General features: G+C 39.2%; 1 protein-coding gene across 1 annotated transcript in view; it reads left to right on the forward strand.

Moving 5' to 3' along the window:
• The first annotated feature begins 7941 nt into the window (after positions 1-7941).
• Positions 7942-21624, forward strand: part of pth2ra (parathyroid hormone 2 receptor a) — a 41923-nt gene continuing 28240 nt past the window's right edge. The window contains exons 1-6 of the mRNA XM_085764552.1: positions 7942-8047; positions 9604-9714; positions 10754-10875; positions 12845-12942; positions 15918-16101; positions 19827-19980. Coding sequence (XP_085620678.1) covers positions 7942-8047; positions 9604-9714; positions 10754-10875; positions 12845-12942; positions 15918-16101; positions 19827-19980 — 775 coding nt within the window. The remainder of the gene's footprint in view (positions 8048-9603; positions 9715-10753; positions 10876-12844; positions 12943-15917; positions 16102-19826; positions 19981-21624) is intronic.

The raw sequence follows: 21624 nt of genomic DNA on the forward strand, positions 1-21624 counted from the left end.
TCAAGCAAATTGACTGAGAATAACCAAAACTAAATACTCACTAAACAAAATAATAAACTAAACAGCACTAAATACTACAAATAAATAAATAGCTCCAACACTCTCATTGTTAGCACAGCTGGGCATATTTGAAATAATCATAGCCTATAAAATGATGTAAGATTAGCCTATGACACTTGAAGCAAATAGGAACTATTACTTGTGCTTTTGAAATCACTCTGTCTCATAATGTTACATGATTACTTAATAGCGTGGGGAATGCAGGTCACAACTTGTCCACAAGAATGTTTTGGAGTTGTTGGATTATATAGTATTTGATGAGTTTGATGAGGGAGAGGGGACCTGTACCGTTCTGTCACCTCCATTGTGTTCGCTGAGCAGCCCACGTCTTTGCCCCGGGGATCTAAAAAAAAAAAAAACTAAATTTATTTTATAGTCTATTGAACAAAAACACATGAAAAGCGCTTCTGCCATAAATGACGCAGGGGACCCAGTGGGTGCCCCGTCCGCTTTGATAATATAGCGCGTCATGAATTACTGCGCGAGGGGATCACGTGCTGTCATGTGAGCGGTACAAAAACAGGTGGAGGCAGCAGTAAGTCACCGCAACTCTGTGGCAGTGAGCACTAGAGCGGACAAAAGTTTACCGTACGTTAACGGGAAGCACACCACACTCCTCACGTGTCACATCACGGCGATCTTGAGAGCTCACTGGGCTCATCCTCTGCTATAGGCTATGCCACGGTGACCGACTCATCTCTGCGAGGATCTGCGTGGATGGGGGGGGAGCCACGTGGAATCTGATGAGCCGCTTTGCTGCGTCCTTCTGGACAACTGGCGATTAAACTTCATAAATATGTGAAGCTGTGACAAAGGCGATGTTTATGTAAAACATGAAGTTGTTGGAATTCAAATGAACGGTCAGTGTTATTGTGACGCTGCTGGAGATGACGGCAGACAGGGGAACTATGAAGTTGCTCTCTTGGATATTGCTCATGAACTTTTTCCTTTGCTGGATGTCGGTTGAAGCACAGGTAAGCAAACATTAACTGGACAAGTGATTGCACCACAGCGGTCGATATTTTCTCCATTAGTGGTGTAGCTACATAATAGTAAGTCTCTACTGAGCCTTATATTGTAATACTATTATATTGTTATAACATAGGCTATTTAGAGAGGTCCGACAAAAGCAACAGGAAGAATCGCCGTCAGGGAGAAAAAAAAAGGTGACAAGAAGCAGTCACACGGCTCACTTCACCTGCGACACTGCCAACAGACGCAGTCAGTCAAGCGAAGAGCAAACAGCTGATATGAATTTACAGTTACAGTTTGGTTTATATGTGCTCCTCCTGTAGGCAGCAAGATCCTATTTTGTATCAGAGGTGTTCAGCCTCTAGAGCAAAGAGACGAAGTCGCTGTCAAAGACACACTGGTATGAGTTATTAGCTGTCGCATATTCACGTTGTAACTTCCATGTGCTTTTTACTGTGCCTTTGAGTGTCTGCAGGGATTCATGGAGCCCAAGATAATACATAACGCTAAACGCGTCCCAGAGTTTATTAGGGTATTAGGGTACCCCTCCCTCTGCACACATTGTGTAAAGCAGATGAGTTTTTCCCAATTTCTTAAGAAATGAGTCTAGAATATCTGTAAAGGCTGAGTTTTTAGCTTCCCCTTCCCTGAAACATCCTTCAGGCTCCAGTAAGGTATTTGTCTGTGATTGCACAAGACATTTAATCCTCAATTTATTAGGTGCCTATTGTGTTCTCTTTGTGCTTTCAGGCATGTGTAACACCTTTACCAGGGAATTACCTTATGAGTCATTTTGTATGATATTCTTTTCTGATTTCTGCTTCTCCACGTTTTTGCAACATAACCTGTTGATATCTAGCCAACATCATTCTCTTTTCCCCCAGTCCTTTTTATCAGTCATCAGAACAAGTCGTTTATTTCCAGTTGGACTGTTAAGGAGTTATATTAATACTGTCAGCCAGTTTGTGTCCAATGTGTCTGTATTGGACACATTATTTGATTGTTGATAGTTTTATATCTAATAGATCCAGCATCTAATGGACATTTATAATGTATCATTAGATTCATAAGTGATATGATACATGATGTGAACTCCTAGAGCGAGTATACAAACACCCCCGGAGTGATGAAAGGTTACTTTTAGATGTGGTTTCTTTTGAACTCTGGTTGTAATAAAATGCAACAAAAGAAATATCTGAGCTACTGACTCTTGAAAGAACACTGACTGATAATCATGCTCGTCTGGTGTCAGAGTCAAGTGGAATCTCCAATTTGAGTGTGGTTTCCTCTATCTTACTACTGTGATTTGTTAAAATGAATCCTGAAGAGTCTTCTTTATTATCAGCACCATGGACAGCGCCTTGAGCAGCATTATCCACTAAAATGAATGATAGATAGGAGTCCTTTAAAAACATACTGCAAGGACTCAAATGCAATGACAGCACAACTCATGTTAAACTGGCTGATAGGATGAATAGCAAATCAAAGAATAATTATGAATAATTCTGAAAAAAAAGCTCAACCAATGCATTTAAATATTCTTGTTTTTCTAATTTCTGAATCATGAAATGTGGTCAGAAAAATAAAAATGCATCCAGACCGATGCAGGATCGCATGGTCCCACACTTGCATGTGAGACAACATTCAGTTTACTGGGGTGGAGGTGGGGTTGGGGAGTGGGGGCAGGGGTAAGGAATTAAAACAATATCTTCCCTCACTGTATGATTCACCCTCTGGCTACAGGGATACTTCTAAGGGCAGAGGGTGTTGTTATGATGCCATGTAAAGCCCTTTGAGACAAACTGTAAAAATGGGTTATACAAATAAAATTGCCATGCCTTGCCTTGCCTTCCCATGTTTGTCACTAGAGGGCTCTCTCAATAGTGCTTTATGTTTTATTCAAACATAGGTGCAGTTTTGTTGCACTCGTGTTCATCTTTTGCTTAATCAAACCAGGGGAGAGTCTCTTCTGCCAGCAGCATTTACATTTGCTTTCTTGGATGTGGTAAGGGCAGGCAAAGATAACAGGTCAGGTAGTAGGAGTACTGTAAAGGTTAGGTTCATGTTCAAAATGAACCCACTTCAAAGTTGTTCTATCTGTAAGTCTTATGGAGACAACAACCTTCACAGCTACATCTGTTTCATTAATGCCTTCTGCAATTGTCCAGATGATGATCTGTTTGAATCACTGAGCAAAGTGGACGTGGGCAGCAATTCAGAAGCCTAGAGTCAGAACAAAAGCAGCCTTGGCTGCCTGAATTGGTAAGTTACATACATGGGCCTGAGGATTGTGCAATTTCAGGTCACAGTTTAATTAATAAACTGACCCTGGTGCTGTAGCAGCTGGAATCACTGCTGCAACAGCTGCAGCTTGCAAGCCCAATGTCTTTTTCATAAAGCATTTACACTAAATGGGACTCATTCTTAAAATTCATTTTTGTTAATCCTCTTAGATGTGGCTCCCTCTTGATCTTGCAGTCACCGTGCACATGTTGTATGGTAGGTTAAATTTGTCTTATGACTTTAGGAAAGAGTTGGTGTAGAAATGTATGCTCCTGACATTTAGACATGCAGACATGAAAATTAGAACCTTGACGCCTTTGAAAGTACAGCATTGCTTTTGCCTGCAGCCATCGTAATATTTGCCCATGAATAGGTTGTTGAGGAGCTGTGATTTCTAACGTAAATGTTTTGTGAAAAAACATTTACATTGCAAACAATTTAAAATTCAGAGCACTTCGAAATATATGTATTAAAAAAATCATACTTGGCACTAGTTGTACATATTGTACATGTTTCTGCCACTTCAATAAGATATTCAAGAAGAGATTCAATTTGAGACAATCAGTTGTAAAGCATGAAGAAACACACCACAGGCTGAATCTAAGTATTCCATGGCAATTGCTTTTTTTTAATGATAAAGGGACGAAGCTCATCCACATAAACACTGTGTTATTTGAGACTGACAGCAAATTTACCTCTGTGCTGGAATCCTTGTTGTGTGGGTGCCTGCACCATAGATAACCGTGAAGAAACAACAGCTCACCCTCTACCTCTGTAATTAAAACTTCTCTCCTCTCTTCCCCTCAACCTCTCTCCTTATCTCATTGTGCAACCCTGTCTCCTGGAAGTTAAGTTTAAATGGCATTGCTTGATATGTTTTCGAGAAAATGTAACTGCTGTTTAAACGTTGTTTTGCTTTTTTGTGTTCTTGTGCTGCAGAGCCACAGGGAGATGTTTGGGGTAGATGGTGGGTGTACAAACCATATGACTTTGATTCCCTAGACTGGGGTGTGTGTATGTGTGTTGTGTGTGGTTAAGGCTGCAAAAGCAGTCAGGGAAAGATGGTGATTACATGAAAATGATAGTTTTGGTAAACACATCCCATCTTGTGCTTGAGGTCAAATTTGACTTGCCCAGCAGTTAACCAAGATGGTGATATTTCTTTAGCCATGACAAAATATTTGAATTACAGAACATGACCACTAAAAATGTAATTATCTTTTGAAAAAAAGAAAGAAAAAAAGCCATAACTGTTCCATAATAAGAGATCTGAGAAACAACATCAAAGAAACTTACTATAATAACCACTGCTGAGAAATGGCATACACTTAAAAAACATCCTCTTCCTTTGTTATCAATGGTTAGAGTCTGTAAAATCTAATCGATATGCATGATTTGTACAAAAAAAGTCTTATTTCAAACCTCAGTTCATATTTTTAACTTTGTACTATAAAGCAAATGTCACATTCCTTGTCTGGCTGGCAAGGAGACAGCTTGAATCCATAATCATGACCTTCAGATTTTCAGTTTATTTATCAAATTAAATTGTCATACAGACAAATAGAGAGGATGTCTACTTGACTGTTACAAAGGCTAAACACAAATGTCTTGTTTGTTAACACCTCAAAGTCTGTTTATTGACCTGACATTATAGATGTGGGGGTGGCCCGAGCTGTCTCTACTCCACAAGTTTCTTAAAGGGACAACGAGGAGTTTCTAATCGGTTATAAAAAAGTCTCACGTTAATGTGGATGAATCTCCGCTACCCACACTTGTTAATGGGCCCATTTTCGATAAATATATCATTCTGTCTCTATCGTTATTTTGTTACTATTAGTGGTGGCGGAGATGCTGGTCGAGCCGACCAGCGTTTCTTTACTTTCAGTTTCGCAACGAGTCATGAGAATAACGTAGCTGAATCGCCGTTTATGGTCGGAACTACGACGGTATGTGAACCTCTTTGAACCTCTGACTTTAATTATTGATGAATGAAAACATGAGTCTGTCTTGCGCCGGTCAAAAGAATTTTACGGTGCGCGCGGAGGCTCATAAAGGTAGTGTGAAAACGCTTCGCTTTTCCAAAACTCCTCGTTGTCCCTTTAAATGTTCTCAAATGTTGTAAGTCTTGGCTTTTTCCATTTCCTCTTTAGATAATATGAAACCCTTCTGGGTGATTCCACTTATGAAAAAGTTTAAAAAGTAATTTCTTGTGATGCAGTGTGAATGTAAGACAAATGGGTAATGTCTTGACTTAATAATAATAATACTGTATATATTAAAAAAACAAACAAATAAAATACATACATACACCTCCTTTCTCTTTTGGATTAGATAAGGATGTGATTTATATGACTGTGATAGCCAAACTGTTGTCGTGTCTGTAGTGTCTGGGCTAGAGTGGCAAATCTTGCCACATTATTCGTTTAATTTCAGCTATTTTCCTCAGGTGATGAACTATGTTCTGAAAGGAAGAAGATTTTTGTGACAGCCCTGCTGCAGCATGCCTTATGCCTGGCTTTGTATGTAGAAGCTGTTGGAATAGATTAGGAATGCAGTTAGGGGCAAGAATGACTGATGTTATCTTTATAATGAACTTGAGTTTTTCATTGCAAGTAGATCTCCAAATTGGTTCAAACTGCAATAGAAAAGTCCTTTAGCATTGCTTTAGTGATGCAGGGTCATACTCTCAAAGAGAAACCAGCAGAGATGAAACTGGTGTTAAAGTATGAAATTTGTCTTAAAGTTTGAAATTGATCTTTTATGACACCAAGATTTGCTTTTATTGCGGGAACAGCATTATGTTAATTCTCAAGCTCATAATAAGACAAAATTGTACTGATGACCTTACGTCAGTCAGTCTGCTTTCAAACTGTCTGTCAGATGGTTTTACAGCTGGAGCTGAGTAAACAGACAGTCATTAAAATGATACCCTCCTTCACAGTTTCCTAACTGATGACACTACAATGACACTCAGAGGACATTAAGGTGAACAACCAAGGTTTAGATGGCTAAAACACCAGACCGATATCACAAACTGGCATTAAACTTAATTGGTCACACTGTTAAACGTTTGTCAAGGACAAAAATGATCTGAAATAGAGAGAGTGTTTATTATAAAGACCAATGTGTTTGTGCTTTTGGGCATTACTCAACACAGTAACTCAGGAACAGAAGGGGAGATTGTGGACATATTTTACATGACTTGCTGGCTGAGGCACACAGCCACAAAGTGGTACTGTACACCCAGACTACACTACCTATTCGCTCCCAGAGCTAATGTTTAGTTACTGTTTATCAATACAAAAAATGATCGCAGTGCCCTGGACCATGACCGAATTGTTGGACCCAGATGGGCTTTGTGTATTTCAGAAACTGATAATTTTGCATTTTCACACACAACAATCTGTAAAAGTAAAAAACATTGTGAATGGCAGCTCTGTAGACATCAATGTCTTGCTGAAAAGAGACCTCAAAGGAAAATGGTCAGGGAATGGCTGGAGATGACTGTTACGACTCCATTCAACCCCTATAGTACACAATGACAGAAAGGCCAATGTAACAGTGACAGAAAGGCCACTCTTGACTCAGAAAACCTCTCTTTACAACTATGGTGAACAAAAGAAGACGTCAGTTCTCTCACCTGTTGGCTGAGAATAAAGACTCCAGTCCAGACCAATTTTTTTTACTAAAAATTTACTAACAATTTTATGAGCACAAGCAGAACATTTAGGTGCACAATTTATATTAAAGATTTGAAGCTAATGACTAAAACAACCGGTCTGGCCTGATGAGTCTTGATTTCTGCTTAGACACACATATGGTGAGGTCAGATGGACTTACTTGTGAGGGGGAATGTTTTCTTGGCACAGTTTGGGCGCTTAATATGAATCACGCTAGAATTCCATGACAGTGACATGAGTGCACTGTAGCCATCAGGAGGTCATCAGCATGCATGTGCAGCTGACTGCTGCATTCACATGGATGGAATCCAGCAGAAGGGAGATGGCACACGGACTACAGCCATGAGACAGAACGCAAAAAAACAAACAGGCGGCCCAACAGAATGGGCAGGATGACAGAACGACGCACATGTGACAATATGTTGCTATGCTGATGGCGTACTGTTTACAACATAATTATCATAGCTATATGCCGATATAATTCTCATTTCTCTTGATATTGCATTGCAAACTGAAACTTGTTAAATTCCCTCTAAAACGTCACATCTGGTTGTGAATTCTTTGGCAGCCGATGGTAAATAGTTAAACTATTTTAACTTTGGACAGCATTGCTGTTTGCTGTTGCCATCTTTGCATGGCAACACATATTGTGCACATGTGTCAGAAATTGGGATGTGCACCATTGGATGTTACACAAGTAATGTAGGATGGACAGAAAGCCAATAAGTTCACACTATGTTTAGTTAACAGAAGAATGAAAAATATGCAATGTAACCCACTGCATCCAGCCACTATATTGTCACAACTTTCCAAATGATGGGCTGACCATCAGCAGCAGACGTGTGGCAAGGCAGCTCAAAAGTGATTTAAAAGCCAATTTTCAGGCAGTGGTGTTATTCACACGTACAAGGATCAAAGATCTGATCTTGTTTGTTGTGCTCCACAGATGGGGTTCGATGGTCCACTCTCTGCACAGGAGCAGATGTACATCCTTTATGAAATCAAACTGCAGTGCCACCAGAACCTCTCCAACATTGATGCAGAGGCCACAGGTACAATATGTGTACACAAAGTCCTTTTTTCTAATCTTTAACATAAAATAATTTAAACATAATCTGTCTTTTTTTCAGTTCAGTTTTTTTTTTTCACAGTCTGTGCCAACCTGTCAACAACAGCACTGGTATATTCTTCACTGTAGCCTACTCAGGAAAGTTACAAACCACTTCCGCTTCCAAATCCAAAACCTGGCAGGTCTATTAAGGTCTCTATGATTGGACCATCAATTTTGAGTTTGAGTGTGATACAGCCTGAGGTACAGATTCTCATGCTGAACTTCATCATCAAAGCTACAGCGACTGTACATCCTATCACAAAACCACTCTTAAATTTGGAACTATTATCCACTAAAATGATCCATTTAGCAGCCAGCCTCAGAATACCTCTATTAACTGACTAATATTGATTTTGATTGATTTGTCAATATTTACTGTATTAGTGAGCGAATAGCATGAGTTCTGCAATTGTTTTTTTGTTTTTTTCTAATTTTTTTGCAATGCAATATGTTAGACGCTAAAAGGTGAGTCAGCAGAGGGGAGTTCAGTAGTTCACTTCCACTTTCCATTAATGTTGGAGTTCAAGTGAATTAAAGTCTGAGTCATTATAAGGTCGATGTTAGACTTCATGATAGCTAATAAATGGGCTTGAAACAAGTGTTGATAACAATTATCTTCTTCTGTCTCAGGGTCACAGACACCCCCCAGGAGAGGGTGTCTGATGATCTGAGACCCGAAACATCCTATGACCCTGGGTTCATCACTGAGGATGTGTCCGAGCTGCACCATTTGGGTGTATGAAATAGCTAAGGTCGATGTTAGAATTCATGATAGCTTATAAATGGGCTTAAAAACAAGTGTTGATAACAGTTATCTTACATATATAGAGGGTTCAGAGAAATGTGGAGTCTGGGGCGATTTTACGGATATTAGCTGAGATTCAGTGACATCTCTTATGCTATTTTAGAAATGGCGACATTTTATGTACTGAATAACATAACACATTTAAATGTCTGTGTTTAAATGTCAGTATAAGGCTGTTCAGAGCAACTACTAACCCTTTCGTGCTCCAGCAGACGACAAACCAGTTCTTGTCTAGTCAGTGCAAAACATGAACATTTTGTTCAGTGTTATTTATCGCATCACATCTGTCAGAGTAAATTTCACTTGCTTCTGATCTGTCACTGTGAGTCACAGACAGATTCAATTAGACTATGAGAATACATTTAGAGGAGACAGAGAGACTCATTCAATATTCAAGACATATTTTTATTATAAAGGCATCAATTACACTAACACAACAATTACATGCCTTTTGTTAAAGACCACATTTGGCATTTAGGAAATAACTTTGGCCTGGAGTTTATCATCAAGCAACCAGTGGCAAGTGCAGATTTAAGATGTAAGGTATATTAACTGTAATTAGAAATAATTTGTTAGAGCCGCTGCCACAACACAGACTGATTAGGCCATAGAGCAAATAAACCTATCAGTACACTTTTTCAGCAAAGGTTTATAGATCACCTTAAATCTACTTCCTCTCCTTTTCACTGCAGATGAGGTATGCCCTCCAGACTGGGATGGTCTTATCTGTTGGCCCCGTGGCTCCCCAGGGCTGGTTACCAAGGTTCCCTGTCCGTCTTACATCTATGACTTCAATCACAAAGGTTTACCTACCTGGCTTTATATTTTCAGTATTACATCACTGAGAACACTGAGGACTGTGAGGAACTCTAAATGTGAAAATTAATTATGCAACATGGCTCACTTGCACAAAAGTCTAACCTGGTCATGATCAGTGTTTGGATTATCCTTGTTGTTTTCTGTATGCAAATACTGTAGATTCTAAGTATTCTTAGTTCACACTATGGGGCTGAGATCAAGGGCGGGGCCAGACTTTGTAAACATTCAGGGCTCAGTCTATATCCAGGGCACATGCTCTCCCCTGGGAATTTGCACAGCGGCCACATGCATCCATATTTTTCAAGCCATTTGCACATGTCAGGAAAATGTGATGCCCAGGAAAAGAAATTATCCAGAGACTACATCGTGTCTGTTTTTTTGTTTTTTTATCTCATTGTTTCCCATCATTCGGAAACCACAACAAATTTTGACCATAACTGATTTCTCACTCTCGCACAAACAGGCAAAACATGTCTGATCTTATTAAATCAACCCCTTATATAACATTGGTAGGCAGCACGAACAAGCCTCTTTTTGTTAAATTGTGCTGGAGTAGAGGTCAGGAATGAACGTTAAGTTGCCAAACCTATATTTAAAGCCAGACCATAACTGCTCTAACCACTCATGGATCCATAGCAGGGCCAAGTACATGTCTTCAGTACTTCGTATTAGGTCAACACAAGAACTTAAATTATATTAGATTTCTTTAAGGAAATCATTTTATAGTCCTAGCCATTTTTATTGTCTTAGTAGGAAATACCAGGATAAAATGCATAAATGAATGTATGAATGAATCAATGAAGACACTGTTCTATTTAAACATGCACAAACCTGAAACAGCTAAATGGAATTCAACCATTAACTTTAACATCCCTGCTTTAAAGAACACAAAATATACAGTAGCAGTATAGCAATAGTTCTTGTTTTTGAATGAAATGAAATTATTATTATTATTATTATTATTCCTTTACCCTGAAATGTATTGGTAATGTCTAAAAATCATTTAAATATATGTTTTTTCAGGACATGCTTACAGAAAGTGTGATGTCAACGGTTCCTGGGTGTTTGTGGACCGTTGGAACAAAACGTGGACCAACTACTCAGAGTGTCTGCGCTTCCTGCAGCCAGATGATGAAGAAGAGAGAGTGAGTATGAATGTAAAATATTGAAGCTGCAGCTGATTTGGTTAACAAACTAATCCAATATTCCAAAGTATTACATCAGGCCAGGGACTATAAAACATCAGCCACATAAAGTTATTCTAAAAACCTGATGATGATATGTGAAGGTTCAAATAAGCTACAAAACCACTGCCAACATTAAGATAAACATACAACATAAGTAAAGAATAATAATAATAATAATAACGATGGATTACTTTTATATAGCGCTTTTCACCCAACACCCAAAGCGCTTTACAGAAACCATTATTCATTCATACACATTCACACCGGTGGTGGTAAGCTACGTGTGTAGCCACAGCTGCCCTGGGGCAGACTGACGGAAGCATGATCATTCATACGCATTAACTCGAGGCAAGTTGGGTAAGGTGTCTTGCCCAAGGACACTACGACAGCAACTGGGACAGAGCGGGATTCGAACCGCTAACCCTCTGGTTATTGGACGGCACTGTCGCCCCGAACAGTCAACAACCAAAGAACCAATTTAACACAGCCAGCATTTCTCACACTCTCATGTCTGACGAAGGGCTGGTGCTCGAAACATTACACTTAAATAAAACTTGCAGGAGCTACTTCTGGTGTGCGGACTTCATCTTTCATCTCATACTTACTCTCTGGTCCAGCACCCAGCTTTACACACTTTTCTTGGGATGTGTGTGCTATGTGTACCCACATACATACTCTCACATTCAGAAAAAAGGTAAGTTGTTTGCATAGGAATCGCAGCTGAAAGAACACTTGGTATCTTCTCAATGAGCTATTGTGGTGGATGACTATGAGCAATCACAGTTGTTCTTTGGAAGTGGCATGAAAAGTAAGACAGCTGCATTATGTGTGCTTCATCACACATCTAAGGACACAACGTTCAAGGTTTTTGGTATTGAGATTCAAATTCACATTTCACCACATGATGAAAAGCTTCTTTAAAGCAATAGCTTCAACTACCTTTAGCTCTATAAAGCAACATCAACTTTTGACCTCACATCAGAGGCAGTGTTGATTTAAAAAAAAGCTTTTGTTTTGTTTTAGGCTCAGAGGAACTACAGAGCATTATAATAAACTGATTAGGGATTCTAAAATGTAAACGTATGGTAAGAATGTTCACTGATGGTAATATGATTGATCTAGTCACTTTTTTATATTCACACTATTTAGCTAAGCAGCCATATTGCAGGGGGGCAATACCTCATCTGCTCTGTCTCTGTGAAGATGAATAGAAGGAGACAGCTACAGTATAGCCATCCCTTCAATTTAATTTGATCTTTTGATACAACACAGTACAAAAAACATAATGACTAGGCACTTGACACCATCTCTACCTCTATACAATATGTATGGATTTTGAACAGGGGTTTCTAATTCATTTGTAGAACATTTATCATGAGGAAGGAAAATTACATTTTTCATCTTCCTTATTCCAACAAAAACATTTTGTCCTTTCTCAGTCAAGTCAATCTTTCCATCTCATGAATCTCTTTTTATGATTTATAAAACAATTTGTTGACTCTAGGTGGGTCGGTCTGTAACCATTTACGTGTGATTACTTTTTCTGTCTTTTTTTTTTGCAGCTATTGTCAGTATTTTCAAAATGGTATCTGGTATCTCCAGATACTTTCCTAAAATGATTGTTACCTTGAATGTGGTGTGGTGGTTTGCTTCTTCATCTCCACAATTTCTCCAGCATGTGTGAACAGTTTATATTAGATATACTTTCATTTACAAAATTCACACCAATACATAGAACAAAAAGTAGAAAAAACTTTTTCACACAATGTTTTCCCATTGTTGACAGGTTATTTTGTAATTTATTCTTTCTCCCATCTCTCCTAGATATTTGTAGTATTTCCTCTATTCTTTGCAGGCATTAGAAGAAGGCATTAGGTAGACTTTGAGTCTGTTTTTTTATTGGATATATTTCTTTGTGTGTTCACAGCAAGACTTCTTTGAGCGACTGTATGTCATGTACACCATTGGCTACGCTGTGTCCTTCAGCTCTCTGCTTGTGGCCATCTTCATCATTGGATACTTCAGGTATGAGAGGGGTTTTGATACTTATGCTTTGTAACTGACAGTGCAAAAGGAAATGAAAAAAACACTCATGATGCGATGAACCAATACAGAAACACAGAGGTTAGTGGAATAATAGAAGGAGGTGGTCATCTCCTCCGTCTTTATTTCCACAATGAAAGGTGTGAGCTGCAGGTGTGCCCAAACAACAGGAAAATTGTAATACCTGCCAGCCATGCACTTAACAGGTTATCTAAAGTGTTTCTGAAAAGTCGCTCTTCCCCTGTGTAGACTGAATCTCTTTCCAACACCTGCACCACCTTTTGTTTGTCTCCTGACTGTCCTGCTATGTTTCAGTTGTGTACCACATTTCTAAACATGTTTTGAACAAAATTGCAAAGCTGAATTGACAAATTAATGGCTGAATGGAATTTACTCATTTTCTGGGCTGGGACATGTGCCAACATCACATAATGAAAATATGGCTCTAAGCTTATTAATATACACAGCATGTTTGGGGCAAAAGCATTGATAAAAAATAATAAATAGCTGGCCTCATTTGTCAGAACCATACTCCAAAAAGACGTTATGCGATTTGATGCTCATTATAGAAGCAATGTAGGACTATTTCAATACATGAATCCCATTGGCTTGGTAGTGTAACCTAAACTGTCTTTTAGTCAGTGTTCAGCAAGTTGAATCGATACAAATCTTAAATAAAGTTTGTTTGCATGAAAGCATACAGTCAAATACATATAAATATGTACAGTATATATAGTGCATACAATTTGATAATTAATTAAGATTCTTTTCTTTTCAAGAAATTTACAGATTAGGGAGTGATAACCTAATAAAGAAGTCATTTTAATTATTTTTTGTTATTACTGCAAACCCATTTAGTAGGGGAGAGGAGACCATTTTCAGAGCTGTGGGTAAAATAAGGGTTGTTCAATAACAAAAGCAACACAGACTATTAGAGCCACAGCCTAGAAAGTCCCATGGGCAAAACACAGAGGTGATTAGAAGAACATTTATTGCAGGTCTGAAGGACTGGGATTTGAGCAAAGTATGAAGAGGGCAGAGGGGAGTTGACTCTTGGCTGGTTGTGCTGAGTGGGGAGTAAACGATTTGGCTGAGCTGAGAAGTGGTCCAGGGCCAAGGAGCAGGGTTGACAGGACAGAGGGCTGGAGGGGCCAGAGCAAAGCAGAGGGGACCAGGAGAGGAAATCAGGTTAACAGACACACTATATCTGGGGAAGGCTTGACAGAGAAGGTATGTGGCAGCAATGGCAGAGCTGAGTATTTGCTGAAGCTCTGTTCTGTTCAGTCTCCAGTGCACCTGTCTGAGAGAGTCACACTCACCCCCACAGCAACAGGAAGAGAGAGACTTCATCCTTAGCAGAGCTGGGTGTGTGACACAGATGGGAACGCACACTGTAATCTTCCCATCAGTACTTCAAACTGCTTTTGTAAATCCTTGCCCTCTTGAAACTGAATGTAACACACCAGCCCACTCAGTTGAAGTGGCCAGTGTTAATGTGTAAAGGCTGGAAGAGAAGGATGGAGACAAAAAAAAAGTTTGGGTATTTTTTTCCAGCCTTTGCAGGGTGACACACGCGTTGCCCATTTCTTTTAAAGACATCTTACCTATTCATATGCAAAGCTAATCCATCATATTGAACTTGATGTTATGGTTGACTTGTACCTCCTTGATGGGTGTATAAAAACAGCCTGTGTCCTGATTTGAATCCCACCAGTTATCCAACATGAGTGGGTTGCATTTCATTAGGAGCGGTGGAAGTATAAAGTTAAGTCAACAGCATCTGACTTTGCAGACAGGAAAGTCCCGAATGTGATCAGGGTTGCATGTTTAAATGGTAACACTTCAAAGAGTACATCTTCTGGATCAGCTGCAGTTACAATTTCAAAGAGCCATCAAGATGCACTTTGACAAACTCAGGTCTTACATCTGCTGTCTTCTGACTTCATAAAGCAACTTAGAAATCTTCCTCATCCTCCTATAGCTCCCACTGCTCTCTGCCTCTGAGACTGTCACTGTAAACAATGCACATGATCCATTTCAAAGCCCCAGTACATTAAACTGTAAAAAAGCAGCGAGCTTATTACATTGCCAAGCAGCTGTGGGATAGTTAGGTTATCTAATGCAACACAGTGATTTTAAATATCAGTAAAATCAGTGGAAACAGCTTTCATGATAAAGCCATGAATACTTCTCATGTAGAGAAATATCTTTATGTCCACATCATCTTGTGGTCGGATGTATGTATATATGTATATATATAATATATATGTAGTCACAATTTCCCCTCCTGACTTACAGCATTGAATTAATGTGCATCATGATTATTAATCTGTGAAATGTCCAAAAACATCTTTTGTGAGGTCACAGAAATGTAATAAAATTCTCTCTTAATGTTCCTGATACGTTAGCTTGGATAACTCAATCTTACTTAAACAACATTTTCAACAGGTGATGTTGCTCCTTTATACAATGTGGATCTGTGACAACTTCTTGGTTGCCACTAGTTTACTGTAGGTCTGAAAAAACTGAAACTGAATCTGGCAAGCTGGTGATTTGCAGCAGAGGCTTGTGCTGCATTGACAGTCTCTCCCCTCTGACAGAAATAGGAAGGTTCACTGAGGAGCCATCTGTTCTCTGTTGGAGCAGAAATGGACCTACAGTGCAGTATCCTGCACAAAATTGATTGGCAGTGTCTTCTGAGCAATGGTGTCAACAAATAGTTTATCTCATTGGCCTCTGAGAGAGAGCACAAATCAGACTCCAAAGTGACAATCTGTGATCATATCATCAAGAGGCCCACTAAGACTTTTGTCTGTCATTTCATTAAATAATGCATTTCATTTTCATGCCTTGATTCTGTGATTTGAACTTCAGCAAAATGTCCCAGTGGTTTGGATTCAATTTTATTGTGCTCTAGTTATCAACTTATTTGTCACTTTTATTTGTTTTCCTGGCAGGCGTCTTCACTGCACCAGAAACTACATCCACATGCACCTGTTTGTGTCCTTCATGTTACGAGCGGTCAGCATCTTTGTGAAGGACAAAGTCGTCCATTCCAGTGCTGGATTGCAGGACTTTGACTCCGCCCTGTTGGAGAACTTAAAGACAGTTAGCATAACATCACTGGACAAGTCTCAGTATGTAAGTACCAGGCCGTCCACCTGCACAAAAATGCCTGGTAAAAAAAAAAAAAAAGCTGTAGTAAAACTGAAACAATGACTACAGAATAATCACAGCTCTCAAACATGTCTGTTTTCTCTATTTTTCAGGCTGTGTGATGTTATCATAGAGAAACCATAACTATTTGGCAATTCACCAGGAAAATATTGACCTTGCTTATACTTTAATTTCCTTATTGATTCCTCCTCTTCTTGCATCACCAAACAAATCTTTAGTGGTGTGAAACTACCCAAGCTGTTTACTTGACATATATTCTACAGTATATATCATCAAACCTTAACTATTCCACGCAGAAGTGTACCACCACATGAGTATGTTTTGTTCATAAACACAGAACTGTTATTAGATGACTTTGGGATAACTCTGGGATAAGCGATCATTAAGAAGATTCTCAGGAAACACCTTTCATGGACAAAAATGAGTTTGACCTTCAGTTTATTAAGAGCGGGTGAAGTTTGCATGATAAACAGATGTCCTGAGGCTGGTACCATTGGTGTGCTGTTCAGTTTGTTTTCTCTGTTTCACTCACATAAAAATTTCATGCTCATATATTCACCTTATTGAAAAACATATAACAGAAAACATTTTTTGTTGAAACTCTGGAATAATATTGTAGAATCATCAACAATCAATCAAAATAATTAAAAAAGAAGCTCATAAGTTCATAACAAGCAACCAGCTGCAGAACACTGCTTTCTGTTTATTCTGACAAACAGTAGCCCACTCTACATGAAAGCCATGTGACACATTTTTCAGGCATGTTTGTATGGTTGGAGAGTTTTAAAATGCTGTTGAGAGTTAGGGTTGAAAACACATCAGTACAAAAAACCAGGTCTTCATATGTACCAACCTCATTACAGAAATATCAGACAAGGCCGTCTTTTCACAGTTAATCGGTTATATTCAAGGCTGCAAGGGCAGGGACTTAAAAAAGGCTCTCAAATAATCCATGCTTAAATAGTCTGAATTCTGCTAGTTTTGCTTCTTTAAAATCTTCATTTAATGAGCTGAGTGAACTCTCAGCAGTTCATTTCACTCATCTATCATTTCAAGGCAAGAGACCTAAAGTTTGTCAGTTCATGTTTGTAAATGAAATGTCTGAGCATGAAAACTAGATGTTCTAAAGATAAGTTAACAAAAACTTAAGTTGACTTAATGAGAAAAGTTGATTTGTTTTACACTGCTAAAAAATAAAAGACTTCGGGTGTGTAATTATGTACTGTATATTGCTAATGGTTTGTGAAAAGAAGGCTGTTATCTTGAAAGTGTGGCTATCCTGTAGGAGACAGTGATGCCAGAAGGCCAAACATTTTACAGGAGGAAACCAATGTTTTGGTCCGGGTCTGGGAGGTCCAAGCTCACAGTGGCAGAATGGTAATGCAAACAGACCTCCACGGCTCAAGAAGCAAAAGTAGTCTGGGAGGAGGTTATTAATATCGTTAATCAGGTTAAACAGACCCCTTTTCCACTTATAAAGACACTCACAAACCTATAGTTAAACCCCATCTAACAAAGTAGTGTGGACAGATCACAACATAAACAAATACCACGCGTAATGGGGATGAAATCAGAAGCACCTGTGCGTAAAGGACGCATCGCCGAGCGTCTCTCTTTTTCTCTTTTCTTTCGAACTGTGTTAATTCAGTCAGGTTAAGATTCCATTATGTATGACAAATGTCTTTGATCAGACATCAGATGTGACAGGACAATCGATATAAAATTATGTGCCGATTCAGATAGTTACATCAAATAGTGGTTGTTGTGATTATTTATTGCATTGAAATGTGCCTGACATTCTGGAAGCCTGCCTGTGAGGTTTGGGTGACATGTACGCACTGTACGCTGGTCAGCCAAATTACCACTCGACAAACAACTTGGCAAGCTTTCAGCGCACCTTCGGCGCAGCCTTTTGCCACAAAATTGTTACTGCGCCAAGCTGAATCTGTCGACACCTCCCCCCAGGGCCGTTACATAGGGGAGAAAGGTGAAGGCAATTCTAGGGGCCCACAGCCCAGTAGGGACCGCAAAACCCCCCAGTAGCCTAATCTAAATTAGATGAAATTATTATAGTATAGCAAAAGCTTCATGAGACAACTATTAAATCAGAATGACTGGCAAGTTGTCTATTACTGCCACTGACTGTCATCGTTGCCCTGGTTAAGATAAATAAAAAATTACAATACATAGTCTATGAAAAAAGTGGTGATGAAAAGTCAGGGGGCAGGGGCCCAACTTCAGTATTTTTTCAAGGCGCCCAGAATTTCCACATTACGGCCCTGCCTCTCCCTACTGTGCTGCCACACCCATCTCGGTGCACCTTGGTCTATTGCCAAAAACCTTGATTTTAGTGCCACACTGCGCCACCGTGCGCCTCGCCTGTGCCTGGTATGAAATTAGAGCCCATAGGGGGGTTTACAGTTCTCTCATTTTTCCTCCTTTTTGCACATATTTCAGTCAGTGACTCACTCAGTCACATCTGGGGGAAGTGAGTTCATATTTTTGTTGTTGCCCTGTAGTCAAACTGAAGTCCCTCCTCTAGTTAATGCCAATAATTTATTCAGCGAAGGATCCAAATGATCTGTTCAGTTGAGTTCAGACAAAAATCGAAGAATACTAAACAATAAGTATAATACACATTGACAAAGTTGCTGTAAGGGAGGCCCACATAGTAACGCAAAAGATCACTCAACCCAAAGAATATGTAGTCAGAAGTGAGTCAAGAACTGAGCCTTAACTAAACAGGACTAAGGAGGACTGAGAGAGAGGCCACGTTGAATCCCACATGAGGCTTCCACCAGGATAAGTCAGTCCTATACTGAGGTGGGAAAGAACGCAGAAAAAAGGAAGAAGGGACAAGCCAAAACAAATAGTGTAATGGGGCCCAGGATTACCACATATGATGTCACAAAGCTCTACATTAAAATACTTGAAACTCAGATGTCATCAGAAATCACCACTTTTCCCTTCTAGCAGATGAATGTGAAAACAGTGCCGTAGTCTCAAACCCAGCACATAAATGCACAATGAAGCTTAAACGTGAAGAGATGTGTGAAGTAACAGTCAGTACAACATATTTTGGATTAAAGTGCTGCGTTAGAGTTCAGCTATCCATAATCATTGGTCTTAAACACACTTGTGTAACATAGGCTTAATGCACCATAATATCTAATGCTGATATACAGGAAGCTACAGAAAGATGGACTACTTCATGGATGATTGATGTCATATGCACAATGAGTACAGTATGTGGGACTTCAGTGAGATTGGCATATGGACTATAATTAAAAATACATCTGGTAATGTTCCTTTATTGTATGTTTGTCTTTAAAAAGTTATATTTCTAAAGTGAGACCATTAATTATCTTAGCTCAAACACACAGACAGTCCGTTTAATGTTTAGGCCAACCATCTTAAATAAGAATACATTTGTTGGCTTTAATTAACATGAAGCTTGTATTCCCAGTTTCATCGCACTGTACTTTTTCTCATTCTTGTGCAAATTTATACAGCAAGGTGTTACAAAATGCAATCAGTTCATTGACTCTCATGGGGACACCTGTGGTGTAAGATTTAGGTATGTTAAATACTGTGATCACAATAAGGTGGTAACACAGACAAACAAAAATAAACACTATAATAGCAGGTACAAATTGGATGTAACATTAGTGTTAATGTTTCGTTATCAGATTGGCTGCAAGGTGACGGTGTTGCTCTTCATCTATTTTCTGGCCACCAACTATTACTGGATCCTGGTGGAAGGCCTCTACCTTCACAGTCTCATCTTCATGGCCTTCCGCTCAGACTCCAAATACCTCTGGGGCTTCACACTCATCGGATGGGGTAAGGAATAAAAACACACTTTTCCCATATCACACATGGCTTTTATGACATGGAGCAGTATGACTAAACCATCTCTGCTAAACAAGCCTCTGGCAAACATATCTTTAGGTCATGTACAGTTCACACTTGCATTACAGCTACATTACCAGATCATTAAAGCAGAAGTAAGAGATCCGGTCGTTTTGGCTAACTTTCTGTCAGCCGATGGAGTTAGCAGTCCCCACCCTCGTCCCTACGTCACCACATGCACGCGCATCCCTTGGCTGCACACACAGAGAGGACCGCCCCTTTATGCCGTTCTCTCTCCTCATTGGATAAAGGTTGTAGGATACAAGGAAAGTTTTCTCCTCGGCTTACAGCAGAGCAGAGTGACTGACAGACTTGTGTTTCAGACCAAACACTCTATATATGTGATTGCTGTCAGAACATATAACTATTTAAGACTTATATTAACACAAATATTCTGCTTACTTCTGCTATAAATGAAAAATTATACCACAAGTGCACAATGCATTTAGATTTACTATCGTGCATTGCCATTTTCTGCAAGGCAAATGCATTATGCAGTAGTCACAATAGTTTTATTGCTCAGTGTGATTCCAAGTATCGATTGTGTTTTTGCTGTGTTAGGCCTGCTGCTTCCACATTGAATCTACCATTGCTAGCTGAGTGATAACTGCAAACAGATATACTGTTTTGGGATATTGTCCTGTTAATTTTGATGTGTTTTGTGGCTGGAAGATTACGGGAGACTGAGTTTTTCCATCATGGAACTATGATTTGTGTTTGGTCTTAATACGGTATTATAACTATTCAATTGATTTCAGGGGAAATGCATCTACACACCTGTTTCAGTGATTTAGTCAGGAGGTGTTTAATTCGATGTCTGCATTGCTGTATTTTTGACACACACACACACACACACACACACACACACACACACACACACACACACACACAAGCACTTATTCATGAGCACAATCTCATATCTTCAACTGTTAGCTTGTAGACTCATGTTGTATTTTGAATAGTAATGAACGTATAAAAACAGAATGAAAGAGATTTGGGTCCTTGTACTTTTCTGTCTCCAGTGTGTCTGGTTCTATACAAACTTTTGTTGTTAGTTACAGTACATTGAGATGCATTGTGTGAATCCTTGAGATGCAATTACATTACTGTGCTCGGAAACTCATTATTTCTAATGGTTTGTGCTGCGCCACAATGGTTTGTTACTGCGCCGAGCAAAGCGCAGGTGGAAGCGCAGTATGGTGTCCGGTGAGCTTGCTCAATTACCGCCCTCAAAGTTCCAGGTGGTACTTTTGAAGTTTCTAGAAGTTGTTTTTTTTTGGGGACTTTTCAGCAGACTAGTCACTGACTGCTCATGGAAGACAATATAATATGACTTTCTAATTAAATAAGTAAGTTTATTTCTATTTGTAGAAAGAAGCAAACTGTGGCTGCCACAGTTTAAGGTATAAGCAAGTATAACCAACTATCAGCAAATTCACTTTTATGCGGAGAATCCATAACTCACATTAATCAATTTCAACATGAGCACAATTACACTGACAATATTACAGTAATGTCACCATTCCAACACACATGTTAATGTGTGGAACTTATTTGGTCCTCTGCCATCTACCT

The sequence above is a fragment of the Trachurus japonicus genome, chromosome 21 (assembly GCF_045865225.1).
Source record: "Trachurus japonicus isolate A0001 chromosome 21, Traja_1.0".
Taxonomy (NCBI): Eukaryota; Metazoa; Chordata; class Actinopteri; order Carangiformes; family Carangidae; genus Trachurus; species Trachurus japonicus.